This window comes from Aptenodytes forsteri, unplaced genomic scaffold, assembly GCF_000699145.1.
Source record: "Aptenodytes forsteri isolate BGI_AS27 unplaced genomic scaffold, ASM69914v1 Scaffold155, whole genome shotgun sequence".
NCBI lineage: Eukaryota > Metazoa > Chordata > Aves > Sphenisciformes > Spheniscidae > Aptenodytes > Aptenodytes forsteri.
Window position 1 is genome coordinate 6679428 of NW_008794446.1, and position 24090 is coordinate 6703517.

Below are 24090 nucleotides of genomic sequence, written 5' to 3' on the forward strand. Positions count from 1 at the left end.
ATAGCCTGAAAATTATATGATTCAGAGGACAGTGTTAAGTTCATCTTTTTACGGTAGTATCTTAGTGAGGAGAAGAATTCTGAGTCCTGTTGGTGCCTGGAAAGATTAAATTTAACCTTCCATTTTCTTGATTTTGTTGGTTAGGAAGAAGAAGAATAGGTATTGAGTTTAGTAAACATGAAAAGACTCGATACAAGTTATAGGAGCTGGAGAGTTGTTCTACATGTTTTATACTTTACCATCAAATGAAGAAACATGGGGTTCTACCCCCCATAATTATAACTCAAGTATCATATAGCTGTAGAGATATTTAAATTATTTAAGTAGAGTCTGAAAAATGAGGTAACAGAACAGAAGATAAACTGCAAGCACAATGAAATCACTGGGACCACTCATTTCAGAAGCCTTTAGATCAGCCAAAGCCCAGCCTTACAAAAGCCTTTAGGTACCTTATACCTTTGTTAATGTACACTTAGTGGACATAAATAGACATAAGTTCTCTTCATCTTAGTCAATAAATAAAGGTACTCTTTAGAAATGCTAAAACCATGTGTTTGTGCCCAATATTGAGGGGTAAGTTGACAATGCCCCAATAGCACTCTAAAGGTTATTTCTATAGATAATCCCTTTTCCAGTTATGCATAGAAATAGCCTGAGAAATTTAGCGCCTCTGTGGAACAGTAAGAGTAGATTCCGAATAATATACTATCACTCCAGGTAATTGTCTGAGGTGTCTTTTATTTCACTGTATCTATCTATTATCTTTTTATATGAGAAAATTATAATGATAAGAAAAAATGTTCCTGTGCCCTTAAACATGTAATAGCAACAACTCTTTGTTTTCAAGGAGAGATGATTGCATGGTTATAACAAAGAAAACATAAGTCTATTCAGCTCATGCATTGGTATGATAAAGTCTGCTGTACTCACAGCCAGCTTAATGAACCTTGGACACAATCAATCTTCACTTAACAATAGTAGGTCTCAGATTTTACTGTGTTAACAAGAGATGCAAAGTCGACAAGTTTAAATCTTCCCTGAAACAGTGCTTTTGGGTTCATAAATACCTGGTGAATGGAGCTTGGTGGCTGTTACCGTTGATCTCTTAGGAGATGAGACAGCTGGTCTGTTAGCATCCTGATCTTTTTGTACTTCTTTCTTCAGACCTGTTTTAGAAAAAAATAAAGGTAGAAAGAAACCTGTTTTATAATTCTGTTTGCAATTGTGTAGAACTATGTCACTAAGATACATACCAGAATGGCAAAATATAAGTATTTCACCAATACACATCCTGGGCTTCGCACAGAACAATGCTACACAGTACTTCTGTGTCGGATGCCAACCTGCCAATGAGATGATTGCATGGTTATAACAAAGAAAACATAAGTCTATTCAGCTCATGCATTGGTATGATAAAGTCTGCTGTACTCACAGCCAGCTTAATGAACCTTGGACACAATCAATCTTCACTTAACAATAGTAGGTCTCAGATTTTACTGTGTTAACAAGAGATGCAAAGTCGACAAGTTTAAATCTTCCCTGAAACAGTGCTTTTGGGTTCATAAATACCTGGTGAATGGAGCTTGGTGGCTGTTACCGTTGATCTCTTAGGAGATGAGACAGCTGGTCTGTTAGCATCCTGATCTTTTTGTACTTCTTTCTTCAGACCTGTTTTAGAAAAAAAATAAAGGTAGAAAAGAAACCTGTTTATAATTCTGTTTGCAATTGTGTAGAACTATGTCACTAAGATACATACCAGAATGGCAAAATATAAGTATTTCACCAATACACATCCTGGGCTTCGCACAGAACAATGCTACACAGTACTTCTGTGTCGGATGCCAACCTGCCACTTCTGCAAGCATGACTGGCTGAGCTGACATGCACGGCACTAAAGAAGGTCAGAAGAAGGTCTTACACACTATCTTGGTTGTCCAGCCATCTGCACAGTGACAAATGCCGTTAAGGCACAAAGAGCTACGCAGGTAGCCCATCCTATCTGTTCTGAGCTCTGCGTTCCGTCTCTTTACCTTGCTGTGCATCCTCAGCCAAGGATCTTCTGGGCTGGAGGAGAAGCTAAGTAGGACTGCACAAAGCTGACTTAAGTTACCTGCAGGGCCCTGCTCTATCAACTTTTTCCCCAGGTTAGGAAACTGCCTTTTCTGGTGAACAGCTTTCCCAAGAGGGTCTCACACAGGCAAGAGACAGGCTTCTGCAGAACCAGAAGCAAGCAGGATGTGTCAGGGCTGTGCTGGATGTGGCACCCACAGGAGAGTGGGTCTCTGCCTGTGCAGTAAGCCAGGCAGGGCCAGAGAAGCGCTGCACATTCAGTGCACAAACCTACAACACACTGTACCAATGCAGGACACAACAGGGCCATACCATTGCCTTGTTGTCCACAAGGCTGAACCAACACCTGGTTCATGCTTATCTGCGATCCAGGCATGTGCCAGGCTGCGTGCCCTCCCTCATCTCCTCTCTGTGTTTGTAGCTCTCCAGATTACTCCTGACCTCTGCATTATCTTTTTTTCTGCAGCCACTAATTCTTCCCACTGACAGCATGATGCCCCAGAGCTCTTGGGTTATCATCTCCAGAAACTTTGTGCTAGCCTTTCCTCTTCCTTTAATTTTTCAGTGGGACGCAACTCAGTGTCTGTTATTATTCCTCCCACCACCGGAGCTTTCTGGTTACAGGCTCAGGATGGTCTGTCAGTTGTCCAAGCTCTGCAGTCACCAACTGCTTCTTGTACGAGGGAGATGATACAACTTCATCTGAAAGCCAGAGTGGCCACCCAAGCTCAGCTCACCCCTCCTGCCCACCCACAACTCCCATCAAAATAGCTGTGGGGACCATGTTGAGTGCAAAAACATGAAAGCCCTGCCCTGCTGGTTTGCCCATGGTGTGACAGTCACAGCCACAGGATTTAATGCAGAAAACACTCACCAAGGAAGTAAGAAGGAAGAGCAAGAAAAAGCAAATCCCTGAGACATTAACGTATTTTCCTGTTTGCTTTCCTTTTTTACCGTTAGTGTTTGCTGGGGGTTGTATTTTAGCCTGCAGGACTGTGTCACAGCCCCTGGATACACAGGAAAAAGAGAGGTTTAAGGCAAATCACTTGTCATAAAGGAAAAACAATGTTTGCCTTACTAACTTTCACTTCTCTCCTGAGTATGTTTACGGACGTCTTGTAAGAAAATGTCCCACAGAATCTGAAGTATCTGAAGCAGGAAAACAAACCCATATTTTCTTGGTGGTGCTTAAAGACAGTGGCAGTACAAAAGCTAACACTATCTTCCATTTTGTTTAATGCAAATGTGATCTGGCTATTTCAATAGTGGAGAAAAGTGATAATTTTATATGGGGATCATAATCTTCAGGGACACTTACTGGATGACTAGTTTTCCACCCTCTCCAAAGCCACAGCTAGTCACAGTTGCAGTATCAGGCTTATTTTTGATGCATCATTCACCCTTCCACTTCTGCCTGAATCAGGACTTGCAAGCAGTGAGCTGCAGACGCAGCATTTGCCACGCACCAGAAGCCGAGCTTCATATTTTCTAGCACCGTCTCTCAGCATTCGCTTGCAGAGTGCTTCTGTGAAGAGCACATGCACATGCGCAAGCCCTGCGTCCAACTATTTGCGGGAGGATGGCACAGGAGAAGGTCTAAGACAGTCTTTGACTCCCTCCCACTGTTCATAGGCAAACCGCACCATCAGTCATCAGGGGCTGGTAAAGACTGAATACAACTTCATACCTTTACTTTGGTCCATCTCTATTTTCTCTGCTGTTTGTAAATTGGACACGTTGAGGCTACGATTCTCATTTGTGATCAATACTTTTCACAGTAAAGTGACTGAGCATATAATTTCCTGTGTCTGCCACCTACTACACTGTACTTTACTGCAGAGCAGGACATAAAGTAAGTTTACAGCGCCATTTCATTACTAAGGACTAAGCGAAAGCAACCTGAGATGGGAGCTGTGAGACAAAACCAGAGCTTGTTTTATAAGGTATAGTTTATACGGTTACAGATTTAAGCCTTACTTTTTCATGGTAATGAGGCCTTGGTTTTTCTGTGGTTTCCAAAATAAAAATATGATGCACGAATGGGCCATATACCAAGCTCCTCTGTAAATTTTGCTATGACAAATGTCAAACACAGACAATGGTAGGGAAAGTGTGTTTTCCTTATGCTTTCAGCAGTAACAAGGGGCCTACTTTTGTTTTTGAGACGTTTTCAATGAGGAACACCTGGGAAATTAGTTCAGCCTCTTAACCTTAAGCACAAAGCGAGGAACAATTCCCCAAATAGAGCTCAGTTGAAAGAAAAGAGAGCAATGAAGCAAAGAAGCCCAGCGAGCACCATCGTTCTGCAGAGGGCAAGGCGAGGTCTACGGTGAGCAGCGAGAGTCGCGCGCGGGTGCAGATGGCAGTGCCTGTCAGGGGCAGCTGCACAGGAGATGTCGGCCCCGGAAGGTGGGAGATCTGTAGAGCCTGAAGCAGGTTGCAAGCAAAGGTGTAAATAGGTATCTTGGCAAGGACAGAAGAGTAGAATTAATAACAAGGGGGGGAAATGAGGATAACCATCCTCCTTCAGTTTACAAGATTAGGAGAGCTCCTAAGGTCTGGTAGGGGTGGCAATGCAGCAACCGGGGAAGTGAGGAGCGGTTGTGTAGCAAGGGAAGAGCCAGTGCACAGCACAGCCCTGCTGGGAAGGGGCCGGGGAGAGAAGCACATGGAGCTAGCGATTATTCAACTTCTTCTTCATAAGTAGAAGGGTCCTGGTGGCCTCTCTGTGGCCTTCCTTAGCAGAGAAGGATTTAGGAAGCATGCAGCAGGCAAAACAAAGGACAGTCCGCAGCAGCAAACTGTTATCGTTCTGCTAAGCTTATCACCCACAGGGAAATCTTAGGTGAAGAGCTGTCCCTGGCATCAGACCTCAAATAAAAGCTTGTGCTGAATGTTTTTCTAAAAATGGGGTTTGTTCTTTCTCTTCTCTTTTGAAACAACAGCTGTTAGTTGGTTAAAAGAGAAACATTCAGAAAACATGCTGATTTCAAGAGAAGTTCCCGCAGGGAAAATTCATTTTTAAATGACAAGAGTTTGGGCTCTGAATTTGTCATTTCACAGAAAGCTAGAATTTCAGGTTTAAAAAAATCTGTAGGAGAGCGTTGGTGTGATAATCAGCATAATGTTGTACTGCAGGGTATGGCGCAGCAGGAGGTTATACAGTTTGATCTTTTCTACCACGGAGTGTACTGTAAGTAACCCAAAGGTTATAATGTACATAAAAAGTTTGATGCTCCACTGTAACTCAGGAAACAAGACAAACATTTCAGTCGTTATTACAGGCCTGAACGCATATAAAACCTCAAATAATACTTCCACTGTCATATGTATTTTGAAATGTCAAAAGTTGTTGTGTGTACAATGATAAAATAATAAAAAATATGTAAAATAATTATAAAAGGAAATTAAGTACCACAAGTGTGTATTTCTTGAACCTGTACACTGTTTTAATTTTGTTCTAAATTTGTCTTTTAAAATGTGTATTAACTCTGACCTGGAACAAAATTTACTTCAAACTCTTAGTGTTATTGCCCACAGGCTGGAAATATGGAACTCCAATTAGCTCTGTGCTAAATGCCCGTACGTTAGCTTTATCCCTGCTGGCTGCAGAATCAAGGCTCTCAGCACTGAGCCTCCCAGCAAAAGGCTCCTGGCAGAGCAGGAACCACCACTATCTTCCAGGTTTCCAGGAACAGCTTCCAAGGCTCTGCCAACCCGCTCCACTACGGGAGCTCATGGAGCGAGAAGTTGTCTTTCCGGTAGCCAGGAATGAAAGCCACAAACTACTGATTTTTATATGAATTTACATTCCATTTAAGGTTACAAATCTCCCAACATTTCCTCTCTTTTAAAAGCTATACTTATATAGAAATGGATATTTCAGGCCATAAAATAACTGTGAGAATAAATACTTGCTCGTGTTTTCTAGTGGTGTGGTTACCGCATTTGCTTTTGAAAGATGCATCCAAATGCACAGTTCTGTAAATGTATTTACATTTCCTAATTAACACACACAGCCTGCTTCAAACCGAACAGAAGGAGCAAAGACAAAATCATTAGAAATACAAGGCAAAACACTCCAGACATGTTAAATCATTCAGCAATCACTTGGAAAAACAGCAGACAAAGCCACTTCTCCATTCCCCCATCATTGCTGAATGCTAGCCTAGGAACCAGAGCTAGATACACCTTATCATCTGAGACATCTTCTCAAGAGCTGCTGCAGAATCAGCGCTTGTATTTGCCTGTACCTTTCTGAGTCTTTAAAAGCCAGTACAGTGGGATAGGCTTCAATTTGCTTTCACACTTCAGACTGAAAACATGCTAACAAATTACGCATTGAGTATTTATTCCAAAACAAATCCTAACATGCTGTAGACATCATTAACAATTCAATGGGACTGGCTGCATTCAGTCAGATTCCAGCTGTTCTCAGGCATATTTTATAAGTTAACTAACTAATGCAGTCTGCAAGTTTAAAAAACCCCAAGGAAGTGTTTTCAGTCACTCAGACACAGAGAGCCACTTCAAGCTTTCTGCTGCCTTTCCCCCGATACCTACGACGAGTCCGTGTCCTTGGTGAGTAATGACACATCCATGCACGCATTGTTTGAGACAAAATGAGCAAAGCTGGAAATTTGATGGATTCTGTAGAATAAGAGCAGTCTAATTCTCTCTAGAGAATCTCTACGTCCTGTGATCTACAAGACACTGAAAGACTGTGAATAAATAAGTAGATGGAGAAGAAAGACTACGTATTTGTTGAAGCAGAAACTGCCAATGCTTGTGCTTCTCCCTTTGTGTTTATTTCAAATTTAAAGTCAATCTGATAAGAAAAAAAGAAGGACAAGGACTATTTCATTGACTGGTCTGAAAATGATTATTTTCTTTCTATATTAAAAAGTCTTTTTATCTGGTATTAAAAAAAACGAAAGGAAAAAATAAACCTGACAAAACAAACCATTCTTTGGACTGAATAGAAAATGTCAGGGTAACTCAGAACATCCAACGTTAGTTGAAGAGTTAAAACAGCTACTCCTTGTCTTCCTGTCATTTGACATGGATCCCATGGCATTTTATTGTCGCTTCCTCACAGAGTTGTGCCACGGCATGTTTCAGAGTGGTTCCCAGGAAAGAGGTTGGAAAACTTGCAGCTGAACATCTCACTTCCACCTGCAGTGTAGTGCTGCATATCCCTATGTTCAGTACAGGAACAACACAAATGTAACCCACCACATATTCACCATGCAGCTTTTAATGGAAAGTGTTTGCAAAGGGGAACACAGCAGCAGCAGACTCTTCTCCCTCCATCCCTGCAAGCACGCTGCTCCTCACTTTCCCCCCTCAGCTGACATCAGCTCATCCCTTTCCCTCCTGCTGAGGCTGCGTTGTCTAGATTTTGCAAAAGCTGATTAAAAGAAGCACATTTTACACTGCAAGCTATAACACCGGCCTCCTATTTTTCATCTTGACTGATTGTATTTAACAGCCTGCCCAATTACATATGATTTACTGGTACTTGTAAAAGCACAGGAATTGACTGGGTTAGTTTTTTGAACAATGCTTTTGACTGTCTTTAATTGAATGGGCCAAGTAGAAACAAGCTGCTCAAATGAATTCTTTATTGCTACTGTCATTGCACACAAATTATGAGATTTCTTATGGGGAATAAGAGTCACTTGTCTGTGAGATAAACATTAAATAAGAATAATAACTAAGCTGAAATAGGTATGCTGTAACGCACACACCCCAAATCCCACAACAAGGCATAGAAAATATAAAATCCTTCAGCTCTCTAATTTCATAGACCATTGGGTGGCAAGTCCAGCCTGGTGGACAGAGCTGAGGTCTGGAACAAGCAGCAACCTGATGCTCAGGAGTTTGGATGAGGACTGCAGGCACAAACAAGGGAACCCAGAGCTGCATCAGTATCCTGAAGGTGAAACAAAGTTTCAAAACACAGCAGAGTTCAGAGGTACCAAGCTGGATTTTCTGTGGGATTCTATGTTCTGAGAGATGGGATGTGGCTGAACAAGACCAGACAGGGATGAGACCATGAAGGAAGCTGTATCACATGAAGAGAATAAAAACTATGCAAAGCTGGTCAGATGTAAATCACTTCTCAAATCCTTACACACGATTGAGCCATACTTACTTTTTTTCCTGAATTGCATGCAAGTCCTGTTGCCTTTGTGGTAGCCATGCACTCAGCTCCCCAGCGCAGACCTTTAGCTACCCTTTAGCTAGATGTTTCTGCTCATGCACTGCACACTCCTCTTGAATGTGCAAAAGAGGCCACAGCACTACAAAACAACACATTGGTTGCTGTGCCTGTGGTGGCACATTTATTCACCTGTGGGCCTAAGGTGTTTGTAGCACACAGACTTGCACGATCAGCTTTGTCAGAAGGACCTCTGAAGTCTTCTGGTCCAGCCTCCTGCTCAGAGTGGGTTGCATTAGAGCAGGAGCTGCGACAAAGCGCGGGGCTTTGTCCAGCTAAGTTATAGGTATCTCTAATGATGGAGGATTCACCACCTCTCTAGACAATCTGCTCTAGTGTTTGACCACCTTCACAGGTGATCAAATGATGACCACCTTTACAGGTGGTCAAGCAATGAGAATTTCCTGTGTTACAGCTTGTGTTTTGTGTCTCTTGCCCTGTCACTGTGCACCTCTGAGAAGTGCCTGGCTTTGTTCTCTATCTTCCCATTAGATAACTGAAGACTGCGATTAGATCTCTCTTTGCCTTCTCTGAACAACTCCAGCTCTCCCAGCCTCTCCTCCTCACCTGTCCCGTCGTGTGCCCCAGTCCCTTCACCATCTTGGTGGCCCTCTGCTGCTCTCACTCCAGTGTGTCACATTGTTCTTGTCCTGGGATTCCCAAAACCGGGCACAGTTGTGAGTGGCCGCACAAGTGCTGAGTAAAGGGGTAGGACCACTGATGCTGTAGGCCACACTCTTGCTAATGTAGCCCAGTATGCAGCTAGCCTTTCTTGCTGCAAGGGCACATTGCAGGCTCAGGTTCAATCTAGCAGGACGCCCAAACAGTGCCTTTTGGCAGAGCTGCTTCTCAGCCATCAGCCACCAGCCTCTCCTGTTGCATGGCATTATTCCGCCAAGGGGCAAGACTTTGCATTTGCCTTTTTGAACTTCATGAGGTTCCTGCAGGCCCATTTCTCCAGCCTGGCAAAGTCTCTCTGAACTGCAGCCCTGCCCTCCAGCATATTGACTGATTCCCCCTGATTTGCTATTGTTTGTGAGCTTGCTGAAGGAGTGTTCTATCCCACTGTTCAGGTTGTCCCGTCGTGTGCCCCAGTCCCTTCACCATCTTGGTGGCCCTCTGCTGCTCTCACTCCAGTGTGTCACATTGTTCTTGTCCTGGGATTCCCAAAACCGGGCACAGTTGTGAGTGGCCGCACAAGTGCTGAGTAAAGGGGTAGGACCACTGATGCTGTAGGCCACACTCTTGCTAATGTAGCCCAGTATGCAGCTAGCCTTTCTTGCTGCAAGGGCACATTGCAGGCTCAGGTTCAACTTGCTGTCTAGCAGGACGCCCAAACAGTGCCTTTTGGCAGAGCTGCTTCTCAGCCAGCTGGCTCCAGCCTCTCCTGTTGCATGGCATTATTCCGCCAAGGGGCAAGACTTTGCATTTGCCTTTTTGAACTTCATGAGGTTCCTGCAGGCCCATTTCTCCAGCCTGGCAAAGTCTCTCTGAACTGCAGCCCTGCCCTCCAGCATATTGACTGATTCCCCCTGATTTGCTATTGTTTGTGAGCTTGCTGAAGGAGTGTTCTATCCCACTGTTCAGGTTTTTAATGAAGACAGTAAACAGTATTTGCCCAGTATCAATCCCTAATGGATGACAAAGTCTGCCAGCTGGACTTTGTACCTCTGATCACAACACCCTGAGCCTGATGGTCTAGGCAGTTTTCCACCCACCTTATTGTCCATCTGAGGTCTGCAGCAAGCTGAGATACTCTAGGACTTTTTCCCAGACAATCACAGACGAACCTGGGTATGAGAAGGGAATTGCAGGAAGAGGTTTCAGGCCACGCTCATGCTGTTGAGTGGCTACCGGCATGATTTCATGTGGAGGATGCGTCACTCCCAGACTCGATCTGTGCGAGCCCCCTCCAGAATTGTAAGTCTGGAGCAGATGAAACCAATGCTCCTGGCTAGGAAATAACCTAGGTCTAAAGCAATTTAATTATAATCAACTGATTGCAGCACTGGGTGAAAGCACTATACTGCTTCTGGATCTAAGCAGGTATGCCTGCATTGTGCTGTACTTTGCGACTGTCCAGACCTGTCAGCACCAGCTCAGGAATCACTGCCCATCTGAATCCCCTTTCCATTGCACTGCACAGACATGCTCTTCTTGGATTACTAACTGCTGTGGTGTGTTATGCTGAGGTTTTTTTATGCATCCTGAAGGGCTCATCAGATAAACCACTAACCGCACCGTGTCAAACTGAAGGGTTTTGCCCAAATTACGACAGAATTAGATCCTGGTTTGATTTAGGATCTGAATTGTCCCATGGTGAACATTAATCTAAGGGGTTTGTAAAACAAATCCCCTGTGAGGGTGGGAAGTTGTTAATCTGCTGTCTCTGAACATTGCCTTCTGCAGACATTCCCACATTTTCAGAGAAATTTAAAACAGAAAATTCAGTATATGTGTGCCTCAAAGATCATATAATTTTATCAACATCTGTGGAAAGAGGAAGCTTATATGCCTTTTCAGAGGTGGATCTTAGCTGCAGAGTTCCTGACAGAGAGCTGCTTTCACCTGTCTTCAAACAAAATATGAAAAAATAATAGAAATGGTAAATATTAGTTAGGTTATCACTGTATTTCTCAAAGCATCTAATATGTTTAAGTGAATTTAAAGGGCCTGTCTCAGTTTTTCTATTCAAATATGCTTTTTTTCCCCCCATTTTCTATATGTTGACAGGTATGCAAATATGAAAAGGGTCTAATAACACAAAAAAGGGCTGTGCAACACACTGAAAACTAATCAAGTGCATTCTTTCCACAGACTAGTCGAAAAGCAATCAGTTGATGTCTTCAAAACAATCTGCATGACAATGATCTTCAACTGCTATTATCCCATGCCAGAATTTTTTTTTGATCATCTGAATCACTGCATCAGCAGCAGCTATAGGAGTCCATTTTCATTAATTAAATGTGATTTATACCCTGTAGTCCAATTTATTTGACAAACACTTCTAGTGAAATATCAGGAGTATAATCTCTCTTGAGCATTCTTTTTTTTTAATGAGAATTTACAGCACAGGTGGTCTTCTCAGGTAACATCTAACACATGAAAGCTTTCATGTGATTTTTGTGGGTTATTTTCCATTCATTAATATAGGTAGATATGCTCCTTTGTGAATTAATTTCCTATTCATACATAGTTAAAATGACGTACACCTCTGAAATACAAATGCAATTCTTACATCACCTGATATTCCACTTTTTCAGAAATATTCTTTATATTTAAATGACTGCCATCCTCTTTGTGAAATACTTTCTCCCCCTTTTACTTTCTTAAAAGATGCTGTATGCAATACATGCACTTTAGCTGTAACTGTGGAGTGCTCTAAGCACTTCAGTTTAGTAACTGCGATGTCTTGCCTAGGAGGTTGGACAGATGCAGTATGTGTTTATAAACACATATGCAACATCAAGTCCTATAGCAATTATTACTAGGTGGTTGCTAGGAGTATTATACATAGAATATCTATCATATCATTCCCCAAATACACAGAACATATAGAAGGAGTCATTGTGGTTTCTCTACTTTTCAAAAGCTTTACTACATGGCTGACTTCAGTAGCGCTGCTCATGGGACAGACTGGCCTTCCGACTTTGACTGAATGAGACTGGTGACTTCTTCCTCAAATGCAAAATTCACCCCTAAGGTCACATTATTGATTCACTTTTTCGTATGGAAAAATATGCCTCACTTGCAAGACAGTGTTGGTTTGTGTTGTAAGTCCTTCCTGTTGGAGGCAGGGATTTCCCCTCACCCACAAGGAGGGGTACATGGTACCGAGATAGGCATCTCTCACCCCCAGCTAATAACTTCCACCCACGGCAGAGATCATCCCTCTCTCCTTGGTCAAAGCCTCTGTGCAGTGTCTTGTCTTCTGCCACGGGGTGAAAAAGGAACAGGAAATTGTGGTGGTTTCATTTCTTCTAACTGTGACTCCATGGTGGGGCTGGGTGGCTGCCAGCTCAGCTATGGAGAAACTGGGCGGAGATGGAGGATAGACATGTGCCCCACCGTGCCCTTCTGTCCTTCAGTATGTCTATGCACACAATTGCCATTATGTGATAGTTTGGAAGAATATTAGAAATGTATGCATTCCACTGTTTTCAAAACATGGCATCCCTTCAGTTCGGAGCACTAGTGAAGGTTTCTTTGGTGTTGCTGTTGCAGTGATGAGGCTGGCTGCCTCCCCAAGCATGACATTCATCATCTTTATGACAGTGTCAGGGACCCGAGCTAGGTGGCGGGTGGATTAATTTTTAGTACACCTTCAAACATTTTGGAAACATCGATTTTACTTCTCTGCTCCCTTATTGTTATCCATCTCCTGCCCTGTGATGTCCAGCAATAATGTCAGACTTGCCCAGCATAGACTGGTAGCCTGTGCCAATGATTGTTCTTTCCACTTTGAAACAGCACTACAAGCAGACCTTTTACAGTGTCTGTACATGCAGGCTTTCAACCTTTACATCCTCTATCTGCTGCAGGACATCCTTTTGGAGACTGGCATTTTCAGCACACCCATGCACTTTCTCTGACATATTTAAAATATGGTATCTGACACAATTTTAAAGGGCTTTTGTTAGATGCCTTTGTTTGCCTGGGATCAGAAAGCCCAAAGCAATACGAACACTTCACTGCCCTTTCTCCACTTGCTTCATTTGATTTGTAGCATCTTCCTTCTGATTTAATAAAGAGTTCAATTTTAAAAAGATGGTTTTGTGCTTCATCATTTAAAAGACGTGCAAAACTGTCCAAAGGATACTTAAACAGAAGATTTTACATTCTATAGAGCTCCCTATCACATTGGGATCTACAGACAGCATTCATATATTATTGCAAGAAAGGCAGGATTAGACTTGCTAAACCCCCTTGTCTTTATCTTTGCTTTGATTTATTTCAGCCTTTGCTTCCATCAGATACTTAGCATTGTGAGGAACCATAACACTGTTTTAATTTAAAAAAATCATGACTTGACCACAGATGTATCTGCTGCTACCTTGGCTCAATAAAAAGTAAACCAGAGCATTGGACTGACGTAGGTTTTTTTGCTTCTGTCAGTTGTGTATAATAACAGCAACTTCCCGAACTTGCTAGCTGTCCCTGTTCAGGATCTGTGTCTGACTGTTTGCCTAACATAGCCAGGTACCCCTACTTTACACGTTTAGTTTCCTTCCAGAATAAAACAGGCAAGTTTTACCTCACCTGACTGAGTCTCCCTATCAAGACTGGACTATGAATTCAGTGAGGTGGTGGCAATGGGCTCCATACACTGCTGCATCCAGTCTTTGCCAGTACAAACAGAGGTGCCTTGCTGGCAGGAGGCTGGGCAGGTGACTGGAGCCCCTGACCTCTGGAGTGGGAGAGAGTAATTTCAACTCTTTTCCCGTTGTGATGGACCTAACATGTTCTGGCAGCAGCCCTCCTGGCTCTCTGCTACTGTGGCTTGCATAAGCAAGCACAGGGGCAACCCCCATCACATCCCTGGCCTGGAAAGGCCATGGTGGCCTGCTGGATTGAAACCTACCTCCTGTTCTGTACACTGACAGCTTCCCGGCTGTGACAAAGCTTAGGAAACAACAGCAGAGTCAGACTAACGGCCTTGCAATAGGAAGAACAAAACTGACCGCTCTCCAGTCCGAGCCTGAACACTGCACCTCCTGCATAGGGCACACCCTTATGGACCCGTGCACCCACAGACACAAGGACTGAACACCGCGCTCTACACAGCCTGGAGGAAAGTGAATCCAATTCAGAAGCTATGCTGCTCTGTCTCCACTGGGCCTATGAACTCAGACACAGCATGGCATTAACAGCTCGTTGTGGCTCTCAACCCACAAGTTCACTTATGCCAGTCACTTGAAGCACTGGCAAAGAGTTTCCATTTCTGTGCTCCCATGGAAGCAGACATACCCAAGGTTACTGGAGGGTCATGCAAAGACAATAACAAATGCTCTGAAGGAAACTACACCGAGACTGACTAATGATGTAGAAAACATCTACTGACAATCTCAGGACAATGAGCAAATGAAGGTTGTTTGGAAGGAAAAAAATGGGAGAATTTCTAGTAAAGATCCAAATTTTGTATGGACTTCTATTTTTCAGCTTTGTCTCCAGAGGTAGTAAAATTCAGCAAAAAATTAGTCTTTCATTTTGCAGATTAAATCATTTCATAGATTAAAACCCCAAATTAAAAGTCAACTTTAGCTTTCCACCAGCCACAGTAATTCTTTTCCCCTTCAGCATTTATGCCCTGATGTGATCACAAACATTATCCTCTTTCTGGAAACCTACTGCTTGATCAATATTGTTTTGCATTGTTGTAACTTCTGCTTTCCTGTGTGGGTCTGAGATTTAGAACCTGTGCAAACTCAGAGGTGACAGCCTGAACCATTCAATTAGTCCTGCCTATGCTATATTTTGCATGTCCACATTAGCATGACTGCATATCAAACACCACGGTTCCAGCTCATTGCAGTGCTCCAATACTGAAACCTCCCTGGCAAGGACTCACTCGTGTGAGGCTGCACAAGTAGTAAAAGACCCAGGATTTCCAACAGTCTTCTTGCCTGTGACAAAAGAACCCTGGAGGCCAGGAAAGCTCCTCTACAGAAACTTGGAATAGCCCTTTAACGTTTATCATGCCAATGCCACTAGCTGGAAAAGAAAGGCTTTTGCTGGAGATGTCTGGGGGCAAATATGATACTAATCAAATACTGCTGTAGCCTGAAATGACATAATCTAGCTAGGGACCAGAAGAGAGGAAAGGAAGCTCAAAAGAAAAGAAAAAAAAAAAAAGGAAGAAAACTTGAAAAGGAAACAAAAAAAATGGTACCATCTTTTATGCATATATTCTGTTGATAGATTGGTCCATTCCCCAGTTAGTGAGTGCAGATGATGGAAGTAAACAGTTTTCTGACAGTAAGAGACAGTCACTCCTGACTATGTTGGACAAAAGACCACATCCTCCTCCCTTGACTTTCACTTAGCTGGACTACATAAGGTGGACAGTTTCAGCTTCATCTTCCCTGCCAGATTCTCCAAGCCACTGATTATAGCAGTAAGTCCTTTTCTGCAAGTGTTAAGTTAACAAGGTGTATTGGGTTGGCATGGCAAGGTTTTGGTAGTGGGGGGGCTACAGGGGTGACTTCTGTATGAAGATGCTAGAAACTTCCCTCCATGTCCGATAGAGCCAATGCCAGCTGGCTCCAAGACGGACCTGCCGCTGGCCAAGGCTGAGCCCATCAGCAATGGTGGTAGTGCCTCTGTGATAACAAATTTAAGAAGAGGAAAAAACTGCTGCGCAACAGTAGCCGGAAGAAAGGAATGAGAATATGTGAGAGAAACAACTCTGCAGACACCAAGGTCAGTGAAGAAGGAGGGGGAGGAGATGCTCCAGGCGCCGCAGGCTGTCCTCCTGCAGCCCATGGAGGTCCACGATAGAGCAGATATCCACCTGCAGTCCGTGGAGGACCCCATGCCAGAGCAGGTGGATGTGTCCGAAGGAGTCTGTGACCCTGTGGGAAGCCCGCGCTGGAGCAGGCTCCTGGCAGGACATGTGAGCCCATGGAGAGAGGAGCCCATGCTGGAGCAGGTTTGCTGGCAGGACTTTTGACCTCATGGGAAGGACTCACATTGGAGAAGTTCGTGGAGGACTGGAGGACTTCCTACACTGGAGCAGGGGAAGAGAGTGAGGAGGAAGGAGCGACAAAGACAATGTGTGATGAACTGACCGCAACCCCCATTCCCCGTCCCCCTGTGCCGCTCGGGGGGAGGTAGAGAAATTGGGAGTGAAGTTGAGCCCGGGAAGAAGGGAGGCAGGGGGAAGGTGTTTTAAGGTTCATTTTTATTTCTCATTACCCTACTCTGATTTGATTGGCAATAAATTAAATTAATTTCTCCAAGTTGAGTCTGTTTTACCCATGACGGTAATAGGTGAGTGATCTCTCCCTGTCCTTATCTCGACCCATGAGCCTTTCATTATATTTTTTCTCCCCTGTCCAGCTGAGGAGGGGGAGTGATAGAGTGGCTTTGGTGGGCACCTGGCATCCAGCCAGGGTCAACCCACCACACCAGGTTAATCTATCTTGAAACTGGGTGACCAGAACTGGTAATGCATAAAGTCTTTGTCTCATATTTTTTAATGAGAAAAACCATACTGATTTTTCCTTCCCAGCTTCATTTGCAGTGTGTGTTATCAAACCCAGTGGGACTTACATACAGATGAAAGACTCTGTTGAATAAGAGCCAGACTGGATAAGGCTGGTGACTTACGCAACATTCTTTATTTTGGAATCTAAACTGTTAGATCTAATCTGAACTTGATGGAATTTCTATACTCTTATTAAAGCTCTCTCTTCTTTTAATCCTTACTATTCTGTATAGACATACACAACCCCTTACTCAAGACCACGAAGTGGCCTATCCAAACTGCCTTTCTAAAGGAAAATGCTAAGAGGAAAAAGTCTGATTTGTCTTTCTGCATAATGTTCTCTCTAAACAGGCAGATATGAAGCTACAATATTTTAGGGACAGAAGTAGAAAAGCATTTAAAAATTAAAAATCAAACCTAAAGGAGAATCTTAGGAGAGAGGGGACAATAGAAATGGGAAAACAATAAGGCAGTGGAAAAGCAAGGAAAGGTTAATGAAAGTGAACTAGGGGTTGTTTCTATGAGAAAATACATAGAGCCATGAAAACTGCGGGAGTAAAGAAATATTCAGGTACGTCCAGGTTCTCGCAGCTCCAAGGTTCCAGCTTACTAGTAGCAATAGAAAAGCTCTCTGAAAAACATGCTGGCTTTGGAGAGTAACTTTGTGTCAGATCATCTGTGGAACAAATCCAGGTAGTGTTTAAGTCAAATAAATTCGTATTTCACTACTGTCATACAAACACGGTAGAGTATGTTTCACTCACTAAAATACTATGTTACACATCATGCACCCCATTGTCTCAGTGATCTATGAAGTGCTTTCCAGGAATATAAATCTTGAAACCATATTCTTCCTTCCCCTCCACATTAGAAGATGCAATATTGACCTCGGTAGCCACATGCAAGAGTTCAATGACCAGTTCAGGCACAGGCTTCTCACCAGTAAGTTCCTCCAATTATGGCTTTAAAAATGTCTGTTGTTTTTAAATGATCACTAATGTGATCATTTATGTTCCTAGGATCACTAATGTTCCTTTCCCTTGAGGGACTTGGAGGATCTCCTGGGACATGAGGAAGCAGGAATGAACATGGAGACACATAGAGACTGTGGTGTGCAAGAGCTTGCTGTGGTTACAGCACACCCTCTTGGGCCCTGAGGAACTTCTATGCCTTTCATGAGGCTCTTCAGAGTACTCTCAGATCTTGGCCGATGGATGTCCAGGGGCCATGGCAGTGCAGAAAGTTAAGTACTGTGGCTGCATTTAGACAGAAAGGCAATGGGACAAACAGGAGCTGGAACAGGGTAGGGGAACATTGTCCACTAGTGGGTAGCAAAGTGTTTGAAGCCGCCTGGGGTGAGGAGATGTCATCTGTAACCAGGGGAGGGGGTGTCTACAGCCATGCTTTTAAACTTATTTTATATTTACGACCAATAATCGTATTGACCCTGCTTGCAAGTCACAATGAACAGCCCTAACTCATCCATTACACCCAAATTAGAGTCTCTACATTGCCAGTGCTGAGTGTGTAATCAATGTTCACCGTCATGGGTACCCTCTTCTCTCCCCACTGAGTGGGCAGGCAGATGGGCCAGCATTAGCAGCCTTCAAGGGCAGGCAGCATGAACTGCTCCTCACTCTCTCAAAAGTGGTGAGTCCTACCCAAGAAGATACACCCCTATATCCTTGCCAAGGGGAACCTGGAGTTCATACACCATGTCCAAGTGCCAGGCTAGGGAAGGGGCAGCATGAAACAAGTGTGAGCAGGAGATGGAGGAGAGATGCACGTGTTTTTCAACAAAAAACGCATTTGGCAGAAAACTGTAAACTTTCCTGTGTGAGACACTACGAATTATTGCTGGCTGATTTGAGACATAGCTGGATCGAGCTGAAGGAGGGCTTAGATAAGGAAACAATTTGAAAACAAGACTAGGTTTTTTTTGCTTTATTTACTTGCCTCCTTCTCCCTCTCTGAGTGAAAACACCACAAATAGCTTAAACTTAGAGGGGCAGTATTCTCATCCTTGCAAGCATAACTAGCAATTAATTATCTGCTCAAAGGAATGCTTTGGTCTCTAAAGCAATGTAATGTTTTCAAAAAGCTGTTTGTTGAGAAGCAATAATATATACACTAAATCTCTGGCATGTGTAGTTAGGGACACTAAATGCCTTCAACTCCAGACACGGTTCACAAAATGAGATTATAGCTGTGTTGTTGACTGTGTTTCAAAGAGACTACAGCAAATAAGAGTCCAAATCAGCACATTAGCAATGTGTCCAAAAATGGCAAGAAAAGCGAGTAAGCAGTAAAATAGCATCATAATAAGGTTTCTGCATTTCTTGGCCTAATGCAGATGGTGTTTCAAGTACACAAGTTTGGAGCACTTACCAGCAGGTGCGGTGGCAGTTTTTGGTGCTGGAAGTAAGCTCCTGCGTGGAGTCACTGTGCTGCTCGATACCTGCGTCGTGCTCTTGCTGCTCCCCTTGGGGATGTCTTTAGAAGGTGCAGATGCCTTAGGAGTGGTTTGCTCTTCATTTCCAAAGCTGGAACCTGCAGGAGACCAAAACTGCTCTAATTATAAGTTCATAAAAAATGTATGTGAACTGTGGCATACAGACTGAGCTTGTATCAGCAATTATAACCTACAAAGACATATTCTCATTGCAACTTGGTCTAAGTTACATGGACTTTCTCCAATATAAATGGTTATGTAGAAATAAAGAGTTCCCAGCAGCTCTAAGTCTTGGCAGCTGTTGGAGTCTGACTCCAACAGGAACTTAACACCTGCTTTTGGGCTAGCTCCCTAAAGCAGCCACCCTACACACTCACCCTAACACTTGGGAGTCGCTGGTTGTCAGAGTAAGGGGGAATAGCAGGGCTCAGTGGTGCAAGGCACTGAATTCTCCTACCCAGGAGGGATTTTCCACAAACAGTCCCTCAGACCACACTCAGACATTTGAATAGTAAGATGAAAAACAAAAAAAAAATTCTGCCTTAACTCTCACATCCACTTAAACCATATTCTCAAAATTAATCTTAGGTTGCCAAGGTTTCCAGTTTCATAGAATCATAGAATAGTTTGGGTTGGAAGGGACCTTTAAAGGCCATCTAGTCCAACCCCCCTGCAATGAGCAGGGACATCTTCAACTAGATCAGTTTGCTCAAAGCCCCGTCCAACCTGACCTTGAATGTTTCCAGGGATGGGGCATCCACCACTTCTCTGGGCAACCTGTTTATACTGACCTCTTTCAAAACCTCTAATGGGTTTGATTTCCTCCTGCATTTGCCATCTAGGAAATAATGACATCCTAGGCTCCTTGTAGATATAAGGAAATCAATCTTTTCTTAACACTTGAAAAAGGCAAAGTTGGAGTGTCTTCCTTATTGAGTAGAAAGCGTAAGAGAAGCAAAAGATTACAGCACATCTGGACTTGAACATTTGCAGAAGGATGAACATTTTGTTTGAAAATATGAGTGGAGATAGTGGCAAGAAATACATAGGATTTCAGCAAAGGGCTATAATTTTTATTTGCATTATTTTAGAAAGATACAATACAATACTATTTAGGTACTGCCTGCAGGAAAATGATAACATTATTTTAATAATTGGCACATCCAACTCTCCAGTATTTTTAAGATGTAGACTTCTTAAATGTGTGCAAGTAAAGGAGAGATTTTTTTTTTTTGCCTTTCATACTGAAAATCCACTAGGAAAAAAGTGTAGGTTGGAAAAGAAAATCCTCTTTTCTGATAAAGGAAGAATATACCTTTTGGCTCTGACAAAACAGTGTTAAGTTTTGCTGTGTCGTTAAGGCTGCTTGCATATAGGTCTTAATTTAAAGTGCGTATCTGCAGTACACATGGACTTCTACAAACACATTTGACCTTTGTTCAAGTAATAAGCCACATTAAAAATTCAAACAAAACAGTCTACTGTACACTATGCAGGAACAGGAAAACCTGAAGCATTTGTCGTCTTTACAGTGCTGTGCACATAACAACCCCTCAGCACATCAGGTCGTTGTTTGATATCCAAACTACATGGATTTTTCACCTGTGTAACAAACATTTAAGACTACGTGCTGATTCATCTGCTGACAAAACACTGCTGACTTCAGTAAAGTCACGTCAGCAGAACGTCTGGCCCAACCTGGCCCGGTCTCCTCTGCAGCTGTGCACGAGGACACCTCTACCAGGTGCCAGGGGGACGTTACAGCATGTGTGTCCACCTCAGTCCGTCTGCATCATGCTCCTGAAGTTACTCCTGAAGTGGTCTCAGATATGTGCTCACCCAGTCGGTTTGGGTAGCACCGCTTGTAGAAAATTTTTTCTTTCCTCGGCTATTTGTTTAAAAGTTTCAGTTGTAGAAATGCTAACCTTGAAGAGGAAATTATTCCTATTATTTGCAGAGAAATGCCATTCCGGTGCTCTTTAATTGAAACCCTTTATTCTCTATTGAGAAATGTATTATATGGAGAACGTTTCAACCCACAAATCTGGCCGAATGGAAGCAATTCCCGCGTTGAAGAAGGTGGTGTCCAGGGGAGTTACGTAACCTCTTATTAAAAAGAAAGTTAAAAAGCTCTTCTCAGTATTGAAGATGAAGCGCAGCCAGCTACAAACACTTCTACTGTCTAAAACACAGCATAAGAGGTCTGCTAATTACAGAAATGAGTGAGTGGGAAAGCTGACAAACATGACCTCATCAGGTCCCCTGAAACAGAAATGCCCGGTGCCTGGAGAGAGCCAGCCGTGCACCTCATGCCGTGGCTGGACAAACCCCTTCAGGACAAAAAAAAAAAAAAAAGGAAAAAATCAGTTCAGCTTTTCGTCTTTTAACAAGAAATGGACTCAGAGAGACAAGCCGCATCGCTGTACTGGGTGTCCGTGGCAAGGTGTTGGGGGCTGCAGGGGCAGCCTGTGTCAGGAGAGGCCGGCACTGCCCCGTGCCAGACACAGCTGGTTCCAGCTGGTTCCAGTCGGCTCCAACAGGCCCACTGCAGGAGACAGCTGGGACCATCAGCCAAGCTGGAGGCACCTCTGGGAAAATGTATTTAAGAAAGGGCAAAACACTGCCCTGCAGTGAGGAGTGAGGAAAAAGGTGTGAGAAACAGCCCTGCGAGCACCAGGGTCAGAGAAGAAGGAGGGGGAGGAGATCTTGCCCACAGCCCCTGGAGAAGACCATGGTGAAGCAGGTATTTCCCTGCATCTTGCGGAGAGGACCACAGTGGACCAGCTATCCACACTGCAGACCCCACACCAGAGCAGGTGGATGTGTCCTGAAGGAAGCTGCAGCCCGTGGAAAGCCCTTGCAGGAGCAGGCTCCTAGCAGGAGCTGTGGCCCCTGGAGAGGAGCCCACGCAGGAGCAGGTTTATCCTGAGGGACTGCAGCCTGTGGGAAGGATCCACGCTGGAGCAGGGAAAAGTGTGAGGAGGAAGAAGCGGCAGAGAGGAACCATTATGGACTGACTGCAACCCCCATTCCCCATCCCTCCAGCGCTGCTCAGTGGGGAGGTGGGATGGAGGAGGTAGAGGAGTTGGGAAGGAAGAAGTGAAGTTGAGCCCAGGAAAAAGGGGTGAGGGAGAGGCTGTTTCAGTTTTTTTGTCTTTGTTTCTCACCATTCAACTCTATTTTAACTGGAAAGATATTAAATACTTTTTCCCAAGTCAAGTCTGTTGAGCATGTGACAGTAATTGGTAAGTGATCTCCCTGTCTTTCTCTCTACCCATGAGCTTTTTCATCTTATTTTCTAACCTGTCCTGTTGAGGAGGGGTAGTAAGGGAGCGGCTGGGTGGGGGTCTGGCAGCCAGCCAAGGTCAACTCACCACAACAGCAATATCAATATATCCAGGATTTGCTGAGATAAGGTCAATGTTTAACAGAAGAGACGATATCTCCCACTTTGCTGTTCACTCGGAGATGGAGTTCGGAAAGAGAGATTAGGGTACAATAATATGTGCACATATAATATGCCCCAAAAAGCAAATGTTTGCTGCTTCCATGGATAACACTAGGGCAACATCTAGTTCCCCAGGAGCAGAGCAAGGTGAGCACCCCCTTGCTACACATGGTGCTGGATTCCACTTTTCTTTTCAAACAGCATTCAAAGAAGAAATGAAATTAAAGATCCAGAAAAATGCATATTCCTCATGAACTAAGAGGAAAATAAAGGTTTTCATTTACTCGGAGGAATTCATTTCTTGAAGGAAAATCAGAAAGATTATTCATCAGATGGTACTTGTCAGTCCATCATGAGATAATGCAATAATGCCTTCCACTATTATCTGCAGCGGGTGAGTCAGTAGCATCTGCCCTCCCAGAATACAGTTCTTATTTTTCAGTAAAAGCCTGTACAGAAACACCAGATGTGCGGTGTGTGAACAGTTTCCAGGTGATCACATCCTCTGTTGTATTGTACCTCTTCCCTCCTACTCCTCTACTTTTGCATTTTATCTAAACCAGGGGAGACTCCTTGCCTGCCTTTGAAGCACCTAGTAAGTCATTTGGGTGCTCCTACATAAAACACCCTGTAGTTTTGCAGACTCTGTGCTCTATGAAGAGCAACACTGCTGAATTTGCAGTGGGTTTTTTTGCCCTGGTTTCGGCAGGGATAGAGTTAATTTCCTTTCTAGTAGCTGGTACGGTGTTTTGGATTTAGGATGAGAACAAAGTTGATAACACACCGATGTTTTAGTTGTTGCTAGGTAATGCTTACACTAGCCAAGGACTTTTCAGCTGCCCATGCTCTACTGACTGAGAAGGCTGGAGGTGCACAAGAAGCTGGGAGGGGGCACAGCCAAACTGGCCAAAGGGACATGCCATACCATGTGACGTCATAGCAATTGTACTGTGCATCACTTGCTTTGTGTATTATTATTATTATCATATTATTATTATTATCATTTTATTTCAATTATTAAACTGTTTTTATCTCAACCCACGAGTTTTTCTCACTTGTGCTCTTCCAATTCTCTCCCCCATCCCACCGGGTGGGGGGACTGAGCGAGCGGCTGCATTGTGCTCAGTTGCCGACTGAGGTTAAACCACGACAGTATTGAACAGACTATTAACGATCCGCTGGAGCTAAAGGCCTTCAGCCTCACTTTTATCATCTCCTCGCTATGAGTGCCAAGGCATTCTACTCTTCTGCTTGTGAAAAAATACAGGGAAGAAGAAAAGGTGTTTGAAGACTTGCAAGTACTTTGGAGAGTCTCAGCTGCACCCCCTCATTCGCTACACTGTTATGCCGGTAAAGACATGTAGAAGTCAGGGCTGGCAACAGATTGTAGGCTGCGTGTTCAGCGAAAACCATGACCAAAATCCCACTGGCTCCCAGATGACTTGAGCCACCCTCTCTCTGTATCTGCCAACGTCCTCTTCACCATCTGACCCTGCCCTGCAGCAGCTCGTTTCAGGGGCCCCTCGCCCTCGGAAGAGGAAGGCTCTCTTGTATGTGTCACTAGGAGTTTGTGTCTCTTGTACGTGTTCCTTTTCTGGAATTATTTACAAAATTTACAAAAAGGCATGGAAATATGGTATGATATTACATACAACTGGAAAACCAGCAGGAACACGCATGGGGGGAATTCT

General features: G+C 43.7%; 1 protein-coding gene across 1 annotated transcript in view; it reads right to left on the reverse strand.

The window, feature by feature from the left end:
* Window positions 1–24090, reverse strand: part of MTUS2 (microtubule associated tumor suppressor candidate 2) — a 208560-nt gene that overhangs the window by 65108 nt on the left and 119362 nt on the right. Inside the window, exons 4-5 of the mRNA XM_009290220.1 lie at window positions 18888–19049; window positions 1570–1668 (exon numbers count right to left, since the gene is read on the reverse strand). Of these exons, the coding sequence (XP_009288495.1) occupies window positions 1570–1668; window positions 18888–19049 (261 nt within the window). The remainder of the gene's footprint in view (window positions 1–1569; window positions 1669–18887; window positions 19050–24090) is intronic.